This window comes from Denticeps clupeoides, chromosome 2 (genome assembly GCF_900700375.1).
Source record: "Denticeps clupeoides chromosome 2, fDenClu1.1, whole genome shotgun sequence".
Classification (NCBI taxonomy): Eukaryota; Metazoa; Chordata; class Actinopteri; order Clupeiformes; family Denticipitidae; genus Denticeps; species Denticeps clupeoides.
Window position 1 is genome coordinate 9,196,741 of NC_041708.1, and position 13,807 is coordinate 9,210,547.

Genomic DNA, 13,807 nt, shown 5'->3' on the forward strand with positions numbered 1-13,807 from the left:
TACTCTTCCCAAATGTCTCCTCTTCCCCTCTGGTTTTCATGAATGTACTTTAATTTTCAAATGAAATAGTATGAATATCCATGTTTTTATGTTTTTATGTGTTGTACAAATGTTTGTATTTTATTGCTAATATTTCATTTTTTTTATTTTATTTTGTTCTTGGGAATGTGTCTTCATGGCCTTAAGTAGAGCAGCATATTGCCTGATGGCTGACGTGACATGGTTGATGTTTCTTTAATTCCTCAATTTCTTTAAATTCTTATGCAGTCAAGTGTATGTTGTAGATGATGGAGCTAACAGGTAGCAACGTTCTCCATCACATACCATGTTCAGCAATGAACGTGTCAGACATTAACACATGCAAAACAAAATCAGAACAGTTAAACATTAATACATACACACATATCTCAACTTTCAATGCAGTAAGTTTTAAGGAAATTTAAGTTTGTGTAAATGTCCCCTCACACTGCTCCCCGGGCGCCTGTCATGGCTGCCCACTGCTCACTCATGGTGATGGGTTAAATGTAGAGGACAAATTTCACTGTGTGCAAATTTCACTGTGTGCACCGTGTGCTGTGCTGCTGTGTATCACAAGTGACAATCACTTCACTTTCACTTCAATATCAGGTTAAATGAAAATTGCATGGCACATATTAAAGAGCAGATGGAATGGAATTTTCTGTTGCATTGTCCGGCTGGTTCAGGGGCTTCAGCAGTATGCTGTCAGTGAGGACTGTGCAAAAAAAAAAAAAGCCTGAACCAGGCATTTAACAAAGACAGATCTTTTTTTAATGCTGACCAGTATAACCGTTCTGCATTTTTTTTCTTGAAATTGCTTTCTTTCTATGAATTTATGTTAAGCATGAGAAATCTTTTATTTATTTATTTATCATTTGTAAATTATGTATAAAGTAGCTGGTTATGGCTGAGCAAAGCATTCAATAGTGGAAACTACATGCAGTAGGACACACCTTCTCATTCAATGTGTTTTCTTTATTTTCATGACCATTTACATTGGTAGATTCTCACTGAAGGCATCAAAACTATGAATGAACACATGTAGAGTTATGTACTTAACAAAAAAAGGTGAAATAACTGAAAACATGTTTTATATTCTAGTTTCTTCAAAATAGACAAAATAGTTTTGATGCCTTCAGTGAGAATCTACCAATGTAAATGGTCATGAAAATAAAGAAAAGACATTGAATGAGAAGGTGTTTCCAAACTTTTGGCCTGTACTGTAGATAGTTTTATTTAATAAATGGTCAGTGGTGAATATAATGTGATAAAAAAGACAGTTATTTACTGAATAAAAAAAAACAACAATTTAAAGTAGATGTACTAGAAGAGTAGCACAGTTCATGTCTACATAGCATGATACAGCAAATACAAGGAGGTCTTACACATGTTACATATATGCTGTTGTGATCATTACTCCAATAGGGTATGATTATTAGTATTGTTATTACTAATAATGTTGTTATTATATTGCTATTTCAGATCACAGATTTTTTTCTCTTTGTGTTATTATTGTAATATTTGCTGTTATTGTTATTTTTACATACAGTATTGCACAATAATTTAATTGATCTCAGATATGCCTCTATAGACATACTATAGTTCTACATGTATTTATGGCAGCAATTGTCATGATTTAATTGTATCTGTGCTTAGTTTACTCCAATCTTTTATAAGGAAATGTTTCTGCAGTTATTTTTTATCATTACTTTGATGGGACAAATTTCATGCCATACTCCAAACTCCCTTGAGTGCTGCAGATCCAAGGACCCCTGACCGGAGCCTGTGGTGCATTCAAATTGAGTTTGTGTTTGCTCTTTTATCCATGGTCTAATTGTCAACTACACACTCATATCCAGTGCTGAGCTGTGTTCCTTTTTTTTTGTCTTTGCTTTTGATTTTTACATTGATTGCTCATTTTTCCATGTTGCGAACAGATTTATTTTCTTTTTTTTTGCATTGTTTGTTTGGAACATTAAAACCGTATTTTGTTACCTTGGGTTATATTTGTCTAATATTTCTATAAACTGTGAAGTGAAAACAGACCAAATGGGACCATTCAGAAGAACTGAGCTTTCACTACTGTCCTTTAGTGTCAAATTAAAGATAAAGCAGCATAAAGAACTTTCTGGAACACTATTTTCAAACTGATGCTACATGCAATACTATACTTTTAGACATCTTTAGGATTTATAGAAGTAGATGGAACAAGAAATGACAGTTTGGTAATTATCTGTAAAAACTAATAACACATTTTGTTGCCAGATTTATTTATTTCATTGAACAAAATAAAAACATTTAATTGGGAGGAGCCTGATGATTAACACAGGTTAATTCCTCATTCTACATGATTACAACACAAAAGATTGTGTTTCTTTCTTACTATTGCTTTTTTCTTTCAGTGACCTTACACTATTGAGTGAGCCCCATCACCCACAAAATTAGTTTTAAATATTGGCATGATCAACCTGGGTGCAACACAACTCACACATCTACACTACAACATTAAAAGTCTGATTCGTACCTAGTGGGCTAATCCTGACTTTCTAGAGGCAATAGACAAAACAGACTATATTTTTCAGGAACAATTGTCTTAATTGAAATGACATAAATTGCACCAATGTATTATACAACAAAATATATAAATAACATCCTCTCTCCTGTCTGTTTAGGGCACCTCATTGAACAGGGTTCAAAGGGGGAAAGGTCAATGCATGACAGTAACACTTAATCTGTCTCTATAATTGGCTTACAGCGAAGGCCAGTCACGGCCATCTGTTTTTGTCTGCTGGGCTCTGAAGCAGGTCCTCAAGCTCAGGCTGGACCATAGAATAAAGCACAAAACAATATCATGGTATTTTTGTGTGGCAATGATGTATCGCTATTTTTATTTTTTTTTTTATTTGAAGGTAGGTATTGAAATTGTGGTGTGGCATCTGTTCACTGAAAAATAGAAAGAAATGTACAGAGTTCCAAGGCACTACTTGGCCAAGATATGTGGACCGGTCCGGGATTCTTCTTGACATTTGCAGACATACGTTGCAGAGTCTTAGTCAGCCATTGGCTAGCTAAGCATGCGCACTCCTCCTTATACTCAACAGCTTAGCGGTCAAGCTTGGGTCGTTGCTCAGAAGGTAAGCGGTGTTTGCGAGGGGAAGAATCGCGAGAGACACCAGGAACACCATGAGTTTCACCACAGAGGAGAGAGGAAAGCCCAACACCCAAGACTATAGAGTCTATTTCAGTAAGTACATCGGGTCTACCTGGTCCAAATGCACAAACCCCTTTAAAGTTTTAGCACTATTAAAACCTAATACACTAAGGTGTATAAATATCATATTCATAAAATTTAAGGGTTATCGGAAGATAACAGTTACACATATTATCATTACCTACTGAGGAGAGTTAATGCATATTGCAGGTAGGATGATGTCTTGCAGCAACAGATGCAATCTTGTCTTATTGCACTTATTGCTAATTTCTTGGCAGAAAATTCAAATGGGACGTACATTTCACCGTTCCATGACATACCAATTTATGCAGATGAATCCAAGGTAGGTAAAGGCTGTTTTTGTGTGTATTTATATGTAATTTGGACACTGGCTATTTACAGACAACTTGCCAGACAACTCACAAGGAATCCATCCATAAATACCATTAGCTTACTAACTCAGTAAGCAATAAATATGCGTAAGAGGCATTTTTGTTGTCATTTCCTAAAAAGGAAAGTGTGCATCTGAAGATCTTTGGTGATTCAGCTGTTCTAAGATGTAGTGGAAGTTCATTCCACCACCTAGCAGTCAAGACAGAGAAGAGTCTAGATGAATGTTTTCCTAGAACCTTGAGTGATAGCTGTACCAGGGAAGATCAGAGATTTCAAGTCCTCCTTTTCCCCCCTTTCAATCTCTTTGCTCATAATACCACTAGTTTGTGGGGAAATCACAAACGCATTCTCTTTTATAATCATTTTGGGACTGCGTCCACTACCAATCCACACATGCATAGACTATCAGCACTTCAAGAATTCTTATTGGTGAACATTTGCAAGTGTTCCTAGAGAGCAATGAAAACATCAGTAAGTTTAGCCAATGTTCACTTTTTTCTGTGCATAATGGCTGATTCACATTATAAATGTGCTTGTGTTTTGTCCTTATAGAGCATTTTCCATGCTGTTATCGAGGTCCCCAGGTGGACGAATGCAAAGATTGAGGTATGACCACTGACCCAAGGGGCACCTTACAAATTTCTCTGAACTTGCACAGCGGAATTTTTTAAAAGGGCAGTAAGTTACTCCTTTTTTAGAGTGCTTTGCTGTATTTATTCCATTTTATCTTAGATTGCAACTAAAGAGCCCATGAACCCATTAAAACAGGATGTGAAAAAAGACAACCTCCGCTACGTGTGCAACGTGTTCCCGCATAAAGGTTACATTTGGAATTATGGAGCCATCCCTCAGGTGAGAGAATCTAGTTACGAACGTCTGTACGAACGGTTAACAATGTGCACAGATCCTGTCACACGACATTGTCTCCTGCCTCATAGACATGGGAAGACCCAGGACATAGAGACAACGACACTGGGTGCTGTGGTGACAATGACCCCATTGATATTTGCGACATTGGTAACAAGGTATTGAACGTGCCCTACTCCAAATAAAATAAAATAAATCCATATAGGCCTCTAGGAATAACAGGACTTGTGCTACCTTTTTTTCTGTGAGGTTTGCTCACGAGGTGAGATTATTAAAGTGAAAGTTCTGGGGACACTGGCGCTGATCGATGAGGGCGAGACTGACTGGAAAGTCATTGTAATCAACACAGAAGACCCAGAGGCAGAGGACTTCAATGGTATGGAATTGAGTTCTCTTGAATATGCCTGTGGTAAGGGTGAGAAGGCTCAGTTTGCACCTTTTTTCCCTCCTGCATGCATGCAGATATCGATGACGTCAGGAGACTCAAGCCCGGCTACTTGGAAGCCACAGTGGACTGGTTCCGAATGTATAAAGTGCCGGACGGCAAGCCGGAAAACCAATTTGCTTTCGATGGAGACTTCAAAGACAGGGTAGAGTGGGGCTTACTAGCAGGAATGGAGTGAGCCAATAAAAGGCAGATGATGTAGAGACAAAACAAAAATTTGATGTTTGCAACTTTCAGAACTTTGCAATTAAGACCATCAAAGAAACTCATGAATTCTGGAAAAAACTGATCTCCAAAAAGAGTGATGCTGGGGAACTAAACTGGTGAGAACTGTGTTATTAAAAAAGAATAAAAACTGATTGACGTTTATTGCAATGAAGGTACACTAGAAATGGCATACTTTTTTATACTTCTAATTTTTATGAGAGTAGATAAAGTAGATTGTTATAATAATACACGCTGTTAATTTTGGAAAAAAATATAATGATTTTTTTTAAAAACTTGAATTGTCTGTAATTTTGAGAATGGAGGAAGACGAGTGGACACATTTGAGTCGTGGAATAAATTATTAAGTGGATAATTTCATAATCCTAATGGTTTTATTTAATTGGAAACTGGGAAAATTAAACGTTGGACATTTGAACATATGCTGTAAAGCCCATAAAATTTTCTGCTTAATTCCATCTCTGCAGCATGAGCTCCTGTGTCTCTGACAGTCCTTACTTCTGCTCTAGTGCTGATGCCACAGCCGTGGTTGACTCAGTAAGTGCATCTGATATGATGATAACTTTTAATATAATAGCTTTTTGCATTATAGTTACTGTTCCTACAAGTATAATTACTTTAATTGTGCAATTGCGTCATTTGCCCCCCTTTAATCCAGGCAAGTGCTTTTGGCGATGCAGAGTCTGTTCCAAGTTCAGGTGTGTGTGGACTATTAAAACTGATTTATATCACTGGCATTTAACACATAGACAAGTTTATCTAAAATAGACCTTGTTGTGACATTTACAGTAATTATAAGGTGATGGTTTTTCTCCCTGCATTATTTTGGAGCATCTTGAACTTTAAATGATGAAATATTTGGCTGTAATATGTGTTGCCTGGTTCGACAGCATTTTAATCAAATACTCAGACTGTGGGTGTGCTGAACAAACAAAACTGCTAATATTTTAGCATTGACATAATTAGTATCACAAATTACAAATTTCAATTTTTGATGATAAAATGTTTAATTTTTTTCCCGCAGTTGACAAGTGGTTCTACTACAACAAGAAGTAGTTTCTTCTGCTTGGACCAAAGTCATTTTGAATGATAGACCATTGAACACCAAAGAAATTCTAATCTTTTTCTGTATTCATATTGTAAGAAATATTATATAACAATGTTATTCAACACAGTTTAAACACTGATTTTCATTCAATTTGTTATTATTAATTTATTGGCACAGTGTTTGTATGTATTTGTTACATATAACATGTCTGTGTGAATGAAGCATCATATGATTCTGTATGCATGTTTTACATGTATAAAAAATTAAATGTTTACGTGTATACGCATACTCTCATGATGGGGCCTTCTTTTACACCAAAAAACTTTGATTTGACATTTTCACTTTCTCCCACAATTTCACCGGGAAAAAACCCTAAACTCATTACAACATGCATTGCGTTGTCTTAGACACCCTTTTTGTTGGACAAATTCTATATAATGGGTATAGATTAGTGTTCCGAGGTAGTGAGAAGTCTGAAAAGTGGACAGCTTGACCCTGAAGGCCAACAGGAGGCTGCTGGGCTGAACTGAAGGATGTGTGAATAACATTCATCTGGTAATGCAGGCAAGTACATGAATAGCAACATGCCATAGTGATTCAGACATATGCTTATCACTTCTATTTTCCGAGCTCATCTGGAAGAACAGAAAATTGAGATCAAATATCCAGTTTTTGTGTTTTTTTTCTTCTTGATAAATGTAAATTTGGGGGGTTTAACAAATTCAAAACTCTTGAAATTCTATAATAGCCTTTAGTACCGGTTGGAGATCTGAGAGGGCTCCTATTAACTCTGAATGGGAGAAGACAAATTGGAATCCCATCAATTTTGTAAATTTACTTTTATTTGTACATTTACAGATATTCTTTTGCCTTACACAGACAGACCAACGTTAAAATCCACCAGTTTTAAAAAAATGAAGAGATCAAGATGCGCAGAGAAATTTCATGGTAAGAGCCTGGTGAAGGGAAACAGTGCAAATATAAACATATTTCAACAGTTGGCATTCTGCAAATACGTCAATGTGTGGGGTGGGTAGTGGGTAACGCACCTGCGTATGAACCAAAAGTCACAGTTACAGGTTCAAACCCCACTTACTACCATTACACCCCTGAGCAAGACATTTGTCTCCAAGAGGACTGTCCCTGTAACTATTGACTGTAAGTCACTCTGAATAAGGGCGACTGTGGATGTATATTTTATGGTAGTATATCACATAATCATTATGATGTGTAGTAGTATTTGTTATTTATACAGTAGCATTCAAAGGCATAATAAATGCAAAAAAGGCATAATAAATAATCAGATAATAATTTGTATGGCTCCTTTAATCAGTGCAACTGTTTTCATGTCGACTAAAATAATCTTATGGTGACAGATTTGGGTTAACAAACACAGCATTCCATTGGAATTGGAGACTAATAGAACCTGAAAAAATTCCTCTCTGCATGTATGCAGATATTCCATCATTAACAGAGGTTTCATTTACATCAACACGAGGACGTTTCTAAATGGCCCTAAACTAGTGAATGGTAGTTAGTATTTTATGATCGTTTGATTGACAGTGAGGGTGCAGGGCCGCGATCTCCACAGTAGGTGGCAGTAAAGTACCGGGAGGTTCCGGTCAGGTGAGAGCGGACAGCAGAAGAAACCCGAATCCGAACAGAGACGCTGTCGGCGGTGCAGACCGGCCATCGTTTTTTTATTTTTTTTTAACAAACAGAACACCGGTACCGGGTCCGCGGGAGGTCACGGTAAGAGCTCGGGAAGTGCGGCGAATTCTCCGCACCGCGGCGTCGCGGTGTATAAAGCTGGCTGGTGGGAGCGTGTGACTGTAAATGAATGAACGGGGCCTGGAGCAAGAGCCGCTGCCGAACGCGGAACCAGATTATCGGGCTCTGGGCACTGAAGCGGGATTAAAACGGTCCCCGGTTCTCGTTTTGACGACCAAGTTCCCTGCTAATACGCTGAAATGCAACGGGACGCGTCCGTAAATAACACCTGTTCGCCGCCCCGGTGCCTCTGGGCCGCAGAAACGACCAGTTTCCTCGTTTTGACGTTTTCTGTCACAAATGCCCGCATGTGCTAAAACAACGTCCAAAACCGCTACCTGATAATCACGTACACCCCACACCTACACACCACGTACAGCGTCACTTACACCCCACACATACACTCCTCGTACAGCGCCACGTACACCCCACACCTACACACCACGTACAGCGTCACATACACCCCACGTACAGCGTCACTTACACCCCACACATACACCCCACGTACAGTGTCACTTACACCCCACACATATACTCGAGAGCAGCGTGTGGGGACGGTGCTTTGCTCAGTGGCACCTTGGCGGATCGGGATTCGAACCGGCAACCTTCTGATTACGGGGCCGCTTCCTTAACCGCTAGGCCACCACTGCCCCAGTGGTAATCTATAATATATTAACAGCCATCACAAGGTCAGACTTCAAGCCTCGTTTTACTGTCAGATCACATATTTATAAACCAATGTTAAACCGATTATTTATCAAATATTCAGGATCCCTGAATAATGTGTGGAACATTATGGTTGGTCGGGGGTCATCCACCATTTCTCACCTCTATTCTGGTAAACCAGCACCAGTTTACCGTAAAACACACCTGGCAGGTCTGTAGCACCCGGCATCTGTCTCCAGCATGGCTCCTTCCTCACTGCGTCTGGAATAATAATTTTATATTCATGAATTTCTTTTTCTGACATCTCTTTACTTTATAGTCAAAGTCAAAGTCAGCTTTATTGTCAATTCTGGCACATGTACAGGACATGCAGAGAATTGAAATTGCGTTACTCTAAGACCCATGGTACTTACAAGTAACATTAAATACAAACAGTAACATTAAATACAAAGGTATAAATAACATTTTTAAAAACACTATACAAATAAGGGGACATGGTGGAAAGTGCAAACCATGTAGTGCAACAGAGCTTGTAAGTGTAAAAGTGACAAAGTGAGGTAGTTGGCAGACCAATGCTGCACAGAGTGACTGGTGCACGGTCAGTTTGTGTGTGTGTGTGTGTTAGGGTTCAGAAAGTTTGTGGAGCAGAAGAGGGGAGTGAGGGGAGTGGGGGCAGAGCCGGGAGGGAGTTGAGTTTCCTGACAGCCTGTTGGGTGAAGCTGTCCTTCAGTCTGCTGGTCCTGGCCTGGAGACTCCGAAGTCTCCTCCCTGATGGCAGCAGAATGAAGAAAGTTTGCATTGTGTGGGTGGGATTGGCTGTTATGCCGAGGGCTTTCTTGGTGAGACGTGTGCTGTAGATGTCTTGGAGGGAGGGGAGAGGGACACCGATGATTCTCTCAGCTGCTCTGACTATGCGTTGGAGAGTTTTTTGGCAGGACTCATTGCAGGCTCCAAATCACACAGTGATGCAGCTAGACAGGATGCTCTCGATGGTTCCTCGGTAGAATGTGTACTTGATGGGGGCTGGTGCTCTTGCTCTTCTTAGTTTGCGAAGGAAGTAGAGACGCTGCTGTGCTTTCTTGGCCAGTGCAGGCGTGTTATTTGTCCAGGAGAGATCCTCAGTGATGTGCACTCCCAGGAACTTGGTGCTGCTCACTCTCTCCACAGATGCACCGTTGATGGTCAGAGGAGCATGCTGAGTGTTTCCTCTCCTGAAGTCAACAACAATCTCTTTCGTCTTCTCCACATTCAGGGAGAGATTGTTGTCTCCGCACCACTTGGCCAGGCGGCTCACCTCGCTTCTGTAGTTAGACTCATCCCTGTTATTGATGAGTCCCACCACTGTCGTGTCATCCGCAAACTTGATGAAGAGGTTGGAGCAGTGTGACGGAGTGCAGTCGTGGGTCAGCAGAGTGAAGAGAAGGGGGCTCAGCACACATCCCTGAGGAGCCCCCGTGTTTAGGACTATGGTGCTGGATGTGCTACTGCCAACCCGTACCGCTTGTGGTCTTCCTGTGAGGAAGTCCAACAGCCAGTTACACAGTGAGGTGTTGAGCCCCAGCTGGATCAGTTTTTGTGTGAGCTGTTGTGGGATTATAGTGTTAAATGGCAGATGCTGACCTTAACCCTTTTGTACCGTGCGCAGACAATCCAGCTCCAACATGAATGTGGCCAGCAATATTATCCTGTACATTATAAAGTTCTTTTTTTTTTTTTTTAAACAATAAATTACATTACTGTCTTCATGATGGAGATTAAACATATTGTACTACACAAAAAATGCACTCTTTAAAGTACGTTGTCATAATGAAAGTGATTACTTATCACATGTGACACACCAGAGAACAGCACACAGTGAAATGTGTCCTCTGCTTTTAACCATCACCCTTAGTGAGCAGTGGGCAGCCATGACAGGCGCCTGGGGAGCAGCGTGTGGGGACGGTGCTTTTGCTCGGTGGCACCTTTGCGGCTCGGGATTAGAACCAGAAACCTTCTGATTATAAATCAGCTTCCTTAACTGCTAGGCCACCACTGCCCCTATAATGTCATTATAGCTATTGTAATTTCACCAAAATACGTTAATCCTGTTGGTAGCCTGGCATTACATTTACATTTCGGGCATGTCTCGGATTTACAATCAGTAGTTACAGGGACAGTCCACCTGGAGACACTCCGGGTTAAGCGTCTTGCTCAGGGACACAACGGTAGTAAGTGGGGTTTGATCGTGGGACTTCTTTTTTGCTAGTTGCAACGTTGAAGCCCCTTCCTAATAATCGTGTACATTACTGTACTTTCCGCAAACAGTGACCATTACGTAAAATGTAAAATCACAAACTGTGTATGTGTACTACTGTAGACCAGCTTTTGAAAAGCAGTGATACTTCCAGTAAACCAGCTCAATCCGTCTCGTCCAGTGAAATAGCTCCTAACTGGGACCGTTTGTTGTGTTTTAATATATTTTTTTAGGTGCTCCTTCAGAGATGTCATTCATATTTGACTGGATATACAGGGGCTTCAGCGGTGTTCTCCAGTTTTTAGGTAAGCAACAGTTTATGGTATGATGTTGATACGATATTCTGCACCGCAGACAAGAAATTATAACGACATTTCTGAATTAAAGGATTATATAAGAAATCTGGGAAGCTGGTGTTCCTGGGCTTGGATAACGCTGGGAAGACGACGTTGCTGCACATGCTGAAAGATGACCGACTTGGGCAGCATGTGCCTACTTTACATCCAAGTAAGCATGTGGTCTGGTTGGTCAACTTTGGGTGTTCTCATTCCACGTATAAACTGTAGGGTTCGTGTCCATGTGTCTTTTTATGCTGCAGCATCGGAGGAGCTGACAATAGCTGGGATGACGTTTACTACGTTTGATCTTGGCGGCCATGTACAAGGTAAGAAGTACCTTGGCTGCAGACAAGATTAACCAGGAGGACTCTTGTAGTCTTTTAATCCATAAAAATGAAATCTTATTTATTTTAATTTGCTCAATATTTCACAGCAAGGAGGGTGTGGAAGAACTATTTACCCGCAGTCAATGGCGTGGTCTTTCTTGTAGACTGTGCCGATCAGGAACGCTTGGTGGAATCAAAGATAGAACTTGATGTAAGTTTCACACATTTCTTGCTTCAACATATGGACTTAATTAATTTCTGATCGTTGGGATGATCTTTTTATTAGATGATATTGCCTTTTTCTTGAACTTGTTGACCAGTGTCAAAACAGAAACTTTTTCAAAATTAATTCTGGCATTAAGAAAGCAAAGGAGATATGACATAACAACTAAAGTGTTAATATTGCTGATATTAAGCATTATTGAAAGTGACACAGATCACAGCACAGCACACCGTGTCCTCTGCGTTTAACCCATCGCATTAGTGAGCAGTGGGCAGCCATGAAAGGCCACCACTGCCATTTTTTAATAATAAGCCATTGTCAAGCTTTGTCTATTATTGGCAGTTCCATTTGGAATCATGTATGCATCACAGGTCCTTCTTATTGATATTATAACAATTACAGTTTGTCCAGAGTTGAAACAGAAATATTTAGCAACCATGTCGATTAGATCATAGATTTAGATAATTGGGATTTCTTCTCCACCCAAAGGCTCTGATGGCTGACGAGACCATCTCTAATGTGCCAATTCTGGTTTTGGGGAATAAAATTGACCGCCCAGAAGCTGTCAGTGAAGCTGGATTAAGAGCTGCCTTTGCACTTGATGGTCAGACTACCGGAAAGGTCAGATTCCTGCTTCACATTTATTCACACGCCTATATTTATCCAAAATGTGCACTGCTGGGAGACTAAACAGGTCTTTATGTCTTCTCCAGGGGAACGTTTCGTTGAAGGATCTGAGTGTCCGACCTCTAGAAGTCTTCATGTGCAGCGTGCTGAAGAAGCAGGGCTATGGCGAGGGATTTCGGTGGCTCTCCCAGTACATAGACTGACCCTCCTGGCCCTGAGTTTCTCTCTCACTCTCTCTTATGTGAAGAAATGGGTAAAGGAACAAAGAAGCCATATCCCGTTAATGATCTCACAGAAACCCACTTTGAATGGTACAAGTTTTCTTCTGTCACATTGTTATCTTTCAGTCTGTGAAACTTCATAAAAAATTATTCTGGCACAAGAAAGCTATGACATAGCATCTAAAGCATTGTTATTATTAATAAGCATTAATATGCCATTGTCTGCTTATTATTAGTGTCAGTGCCATCATTTGGATGAATTATAGGTTCTAGTAACTAATAATAATAATAGGTATTATTATTTTTATTATTGTCTTTATTATTCTAGAAGTTATATGGTGAGGTCAGATTTTACATCATGGCTATAATTAAGTATTTTAGACTTTGGTTATAATTGTTACAACACCAGCAATGCATTTCACTTAGACGACTTGAATTATCTGTCATTTCTAGCGATGCCTTTACAGTGAAGGTTCAAGGAGCAGCCAGCTCTGTCAGTGTTCAGCGACACATTTGGTAAATATGGAAAAATGTAAATGTTTGGTACTTGCTGGTCAGAGGCCAAACTCAACCCACTCAATCCTTACTGAGCCAAAGGTTTGTGTTGAGGTAAGGGTTCAACTCAGAACTGTGCACCAGCTCTCCGCCATTTACACAGAAAGCTGAATCAAGGTTATTTAAAGGTAATCGCACCATATCTGTGTTTATGTTGAGGAGTTATTTAGGATAATGTAATAATTCTGTCAACAACATGCTATTGTTTGAATTTGTTCATTTTCACTTTAGCAAGAAGCTCTAATGTTGAATTATAGGGTCCTTAGCGTATTGTATTGTAGATATTGTTCATATTGTGTAATATGAGAATTGCACATAGTATTGTTTTTTTAAGCTTTTTATGATGCAGGTTCAGTATTTTTTGACTGTCTGCTTAAATCACTACAACAGACATGAAAGTACATCTGCATCACTGATCAACAAACTACATGGCAGCATTTAATGTTCATGCACCTAATGTTTAAATAAGCAATTGTAAATAATGTACAATTTAAAAAAAATACAGGTCATGTTCTTGAACTGGCATTGAGATTATTTAAAGCACATTGTGATATACTGGTATGAAAAAAAACAATAATTTAAATATTTAAACAGCCATTTCATTGTTGTCTTTGTGTCTTTATGGGAATGCTTTTATAGAA

At 39.5% G+C, this 13,807-nt stretch overlaps 2 protein-coding genes across 4 annotated transcripts; both read left to right on the forward strand.

Moving 5' to 3' along the window:
• Positions 1–2,817: 2,817 nt before the first annotated feature.
• On the forward strand, positions 2,818–6,493 carry ppa1a (inorganic pyrophosphatase 1a). Of its 2 annotated transcripts, XM_028968244.1 has the most exons (12): positions 2,818–2,927; positions 3,120–3,262; positions 3,508–3,572; positions 4,175–4,228; positions 4,355–4,474; positions 4,561–4,647; positions 4,739–4,865; positions 4,952–5,079; positions 5,172–5,257; positions 5,627–5,696; positions 5,818–5,857; positions 6,184–6,493. In XM_028968244.1, the coding sequence occupies exons 2-12, from the start codon at positions 3,202–3,204 to the stop codon at positions 6,213–6,215; spliced, it is 870 nt and encodes a 289-aa protein (XP_028824077.1). In that variant the 5' UTR covers positions 2,818–2,927; positions 3,120–3,201; the 3' UTR covers positions 6,216–6,493. The 2 variants fall into 2 exon arrangements, with proteins under 2 accessions (XP_028824077.1, XP_028824078.1); XM_028968245.1 differs by lacking the exon at positions 2,818–2,927 and having other exon boundaries at positions 3,086–3,262.
• A 1,320-nt stretch (positions 6,494–7,813) lies between these two features.
• Positions 7,814–13,763, forward strand: sar1aa (secretion associated, Ras related GTPase 1Aa). 2 transcript variants are annotated; one of them, XR_003748972.1, is made up of 8 exons: positions 7,814–7,959; positions 11,110–11,181; positions 11,264–11,383; positions 11,475–11,540; positions 11,648–11,751; positions 12,253–12,384; positions 12,477–12,701; positions 13,065–13,763. XR_003748972.1 is itself a non-coding variant. In XM_028970870.1 (7 exons), exons 2-7 carry the CDS (start codon positions 11,124–11,126, stop codon positions 12,591–12,593), a joined length of 597 nt encoding a protein of 198 aa, XP_028826703.1. In that variant the 5' UTR covers positions 7,814–7,959; positions 11,110–11,123; the 3' UTR covers positions 12,594–13,763. The 2 variants fall into 2 exon arrangements, 1 of the variants encoding a protein (XP_028826703.1); XM_028970870.1 differs by having other exon boundaries at positions 12,477–13,763.
• Positions 13,764–13,807: the final 44 nt, after the last annotated feature.

Excerpts from the sequence above, each read along its gene's own strand:
- sar1aa (XM_028970870.1), top strand. The coding sequence starts at position 11,124 with ATGTCATTCATATTTGACTGGATATACAGGGGCTTCAGCGGTGTTCTC. Across the intron at positions 11,541-11,647 it reads TCTTGGCGGCCATGTACAAG|CAAGGAGGGTGTGGAAGAAC; the intron begins GTAAGAAGTACC and ends AATATTTCACAG. Across the intron at positions 11,752-12,252 it reads AATCAAAGATAGAACTTGAT|GCTCTGATGGCTGACGAGAC; the intron begins GTAAGTTTCACA and ends CTCCACCCAAAG.
- ppa1a (XM_028968244.1), top strand. The coding sequence starts at position 3,202 with ATGAGTTTCACCACAGAGGAGAGAGGAAAGCCCAACACCCAAGACTAT. Across the intron at positions 4,229-4,354 it reads GGACGAATGCAAAGATTGAG|ATTGCAACTAAAGAGCCCAT; the intron begins GTATGACCACTG and ends ATTTTATCTTAG. Across the intron at positions 5,080-5,171 it reads ATGGAGACTTCAAAGACAGG|AACTTTGCAATTAAGACCAT; the intron begins GTAGAGTGGGGC and ends TGCAACTTTCAG.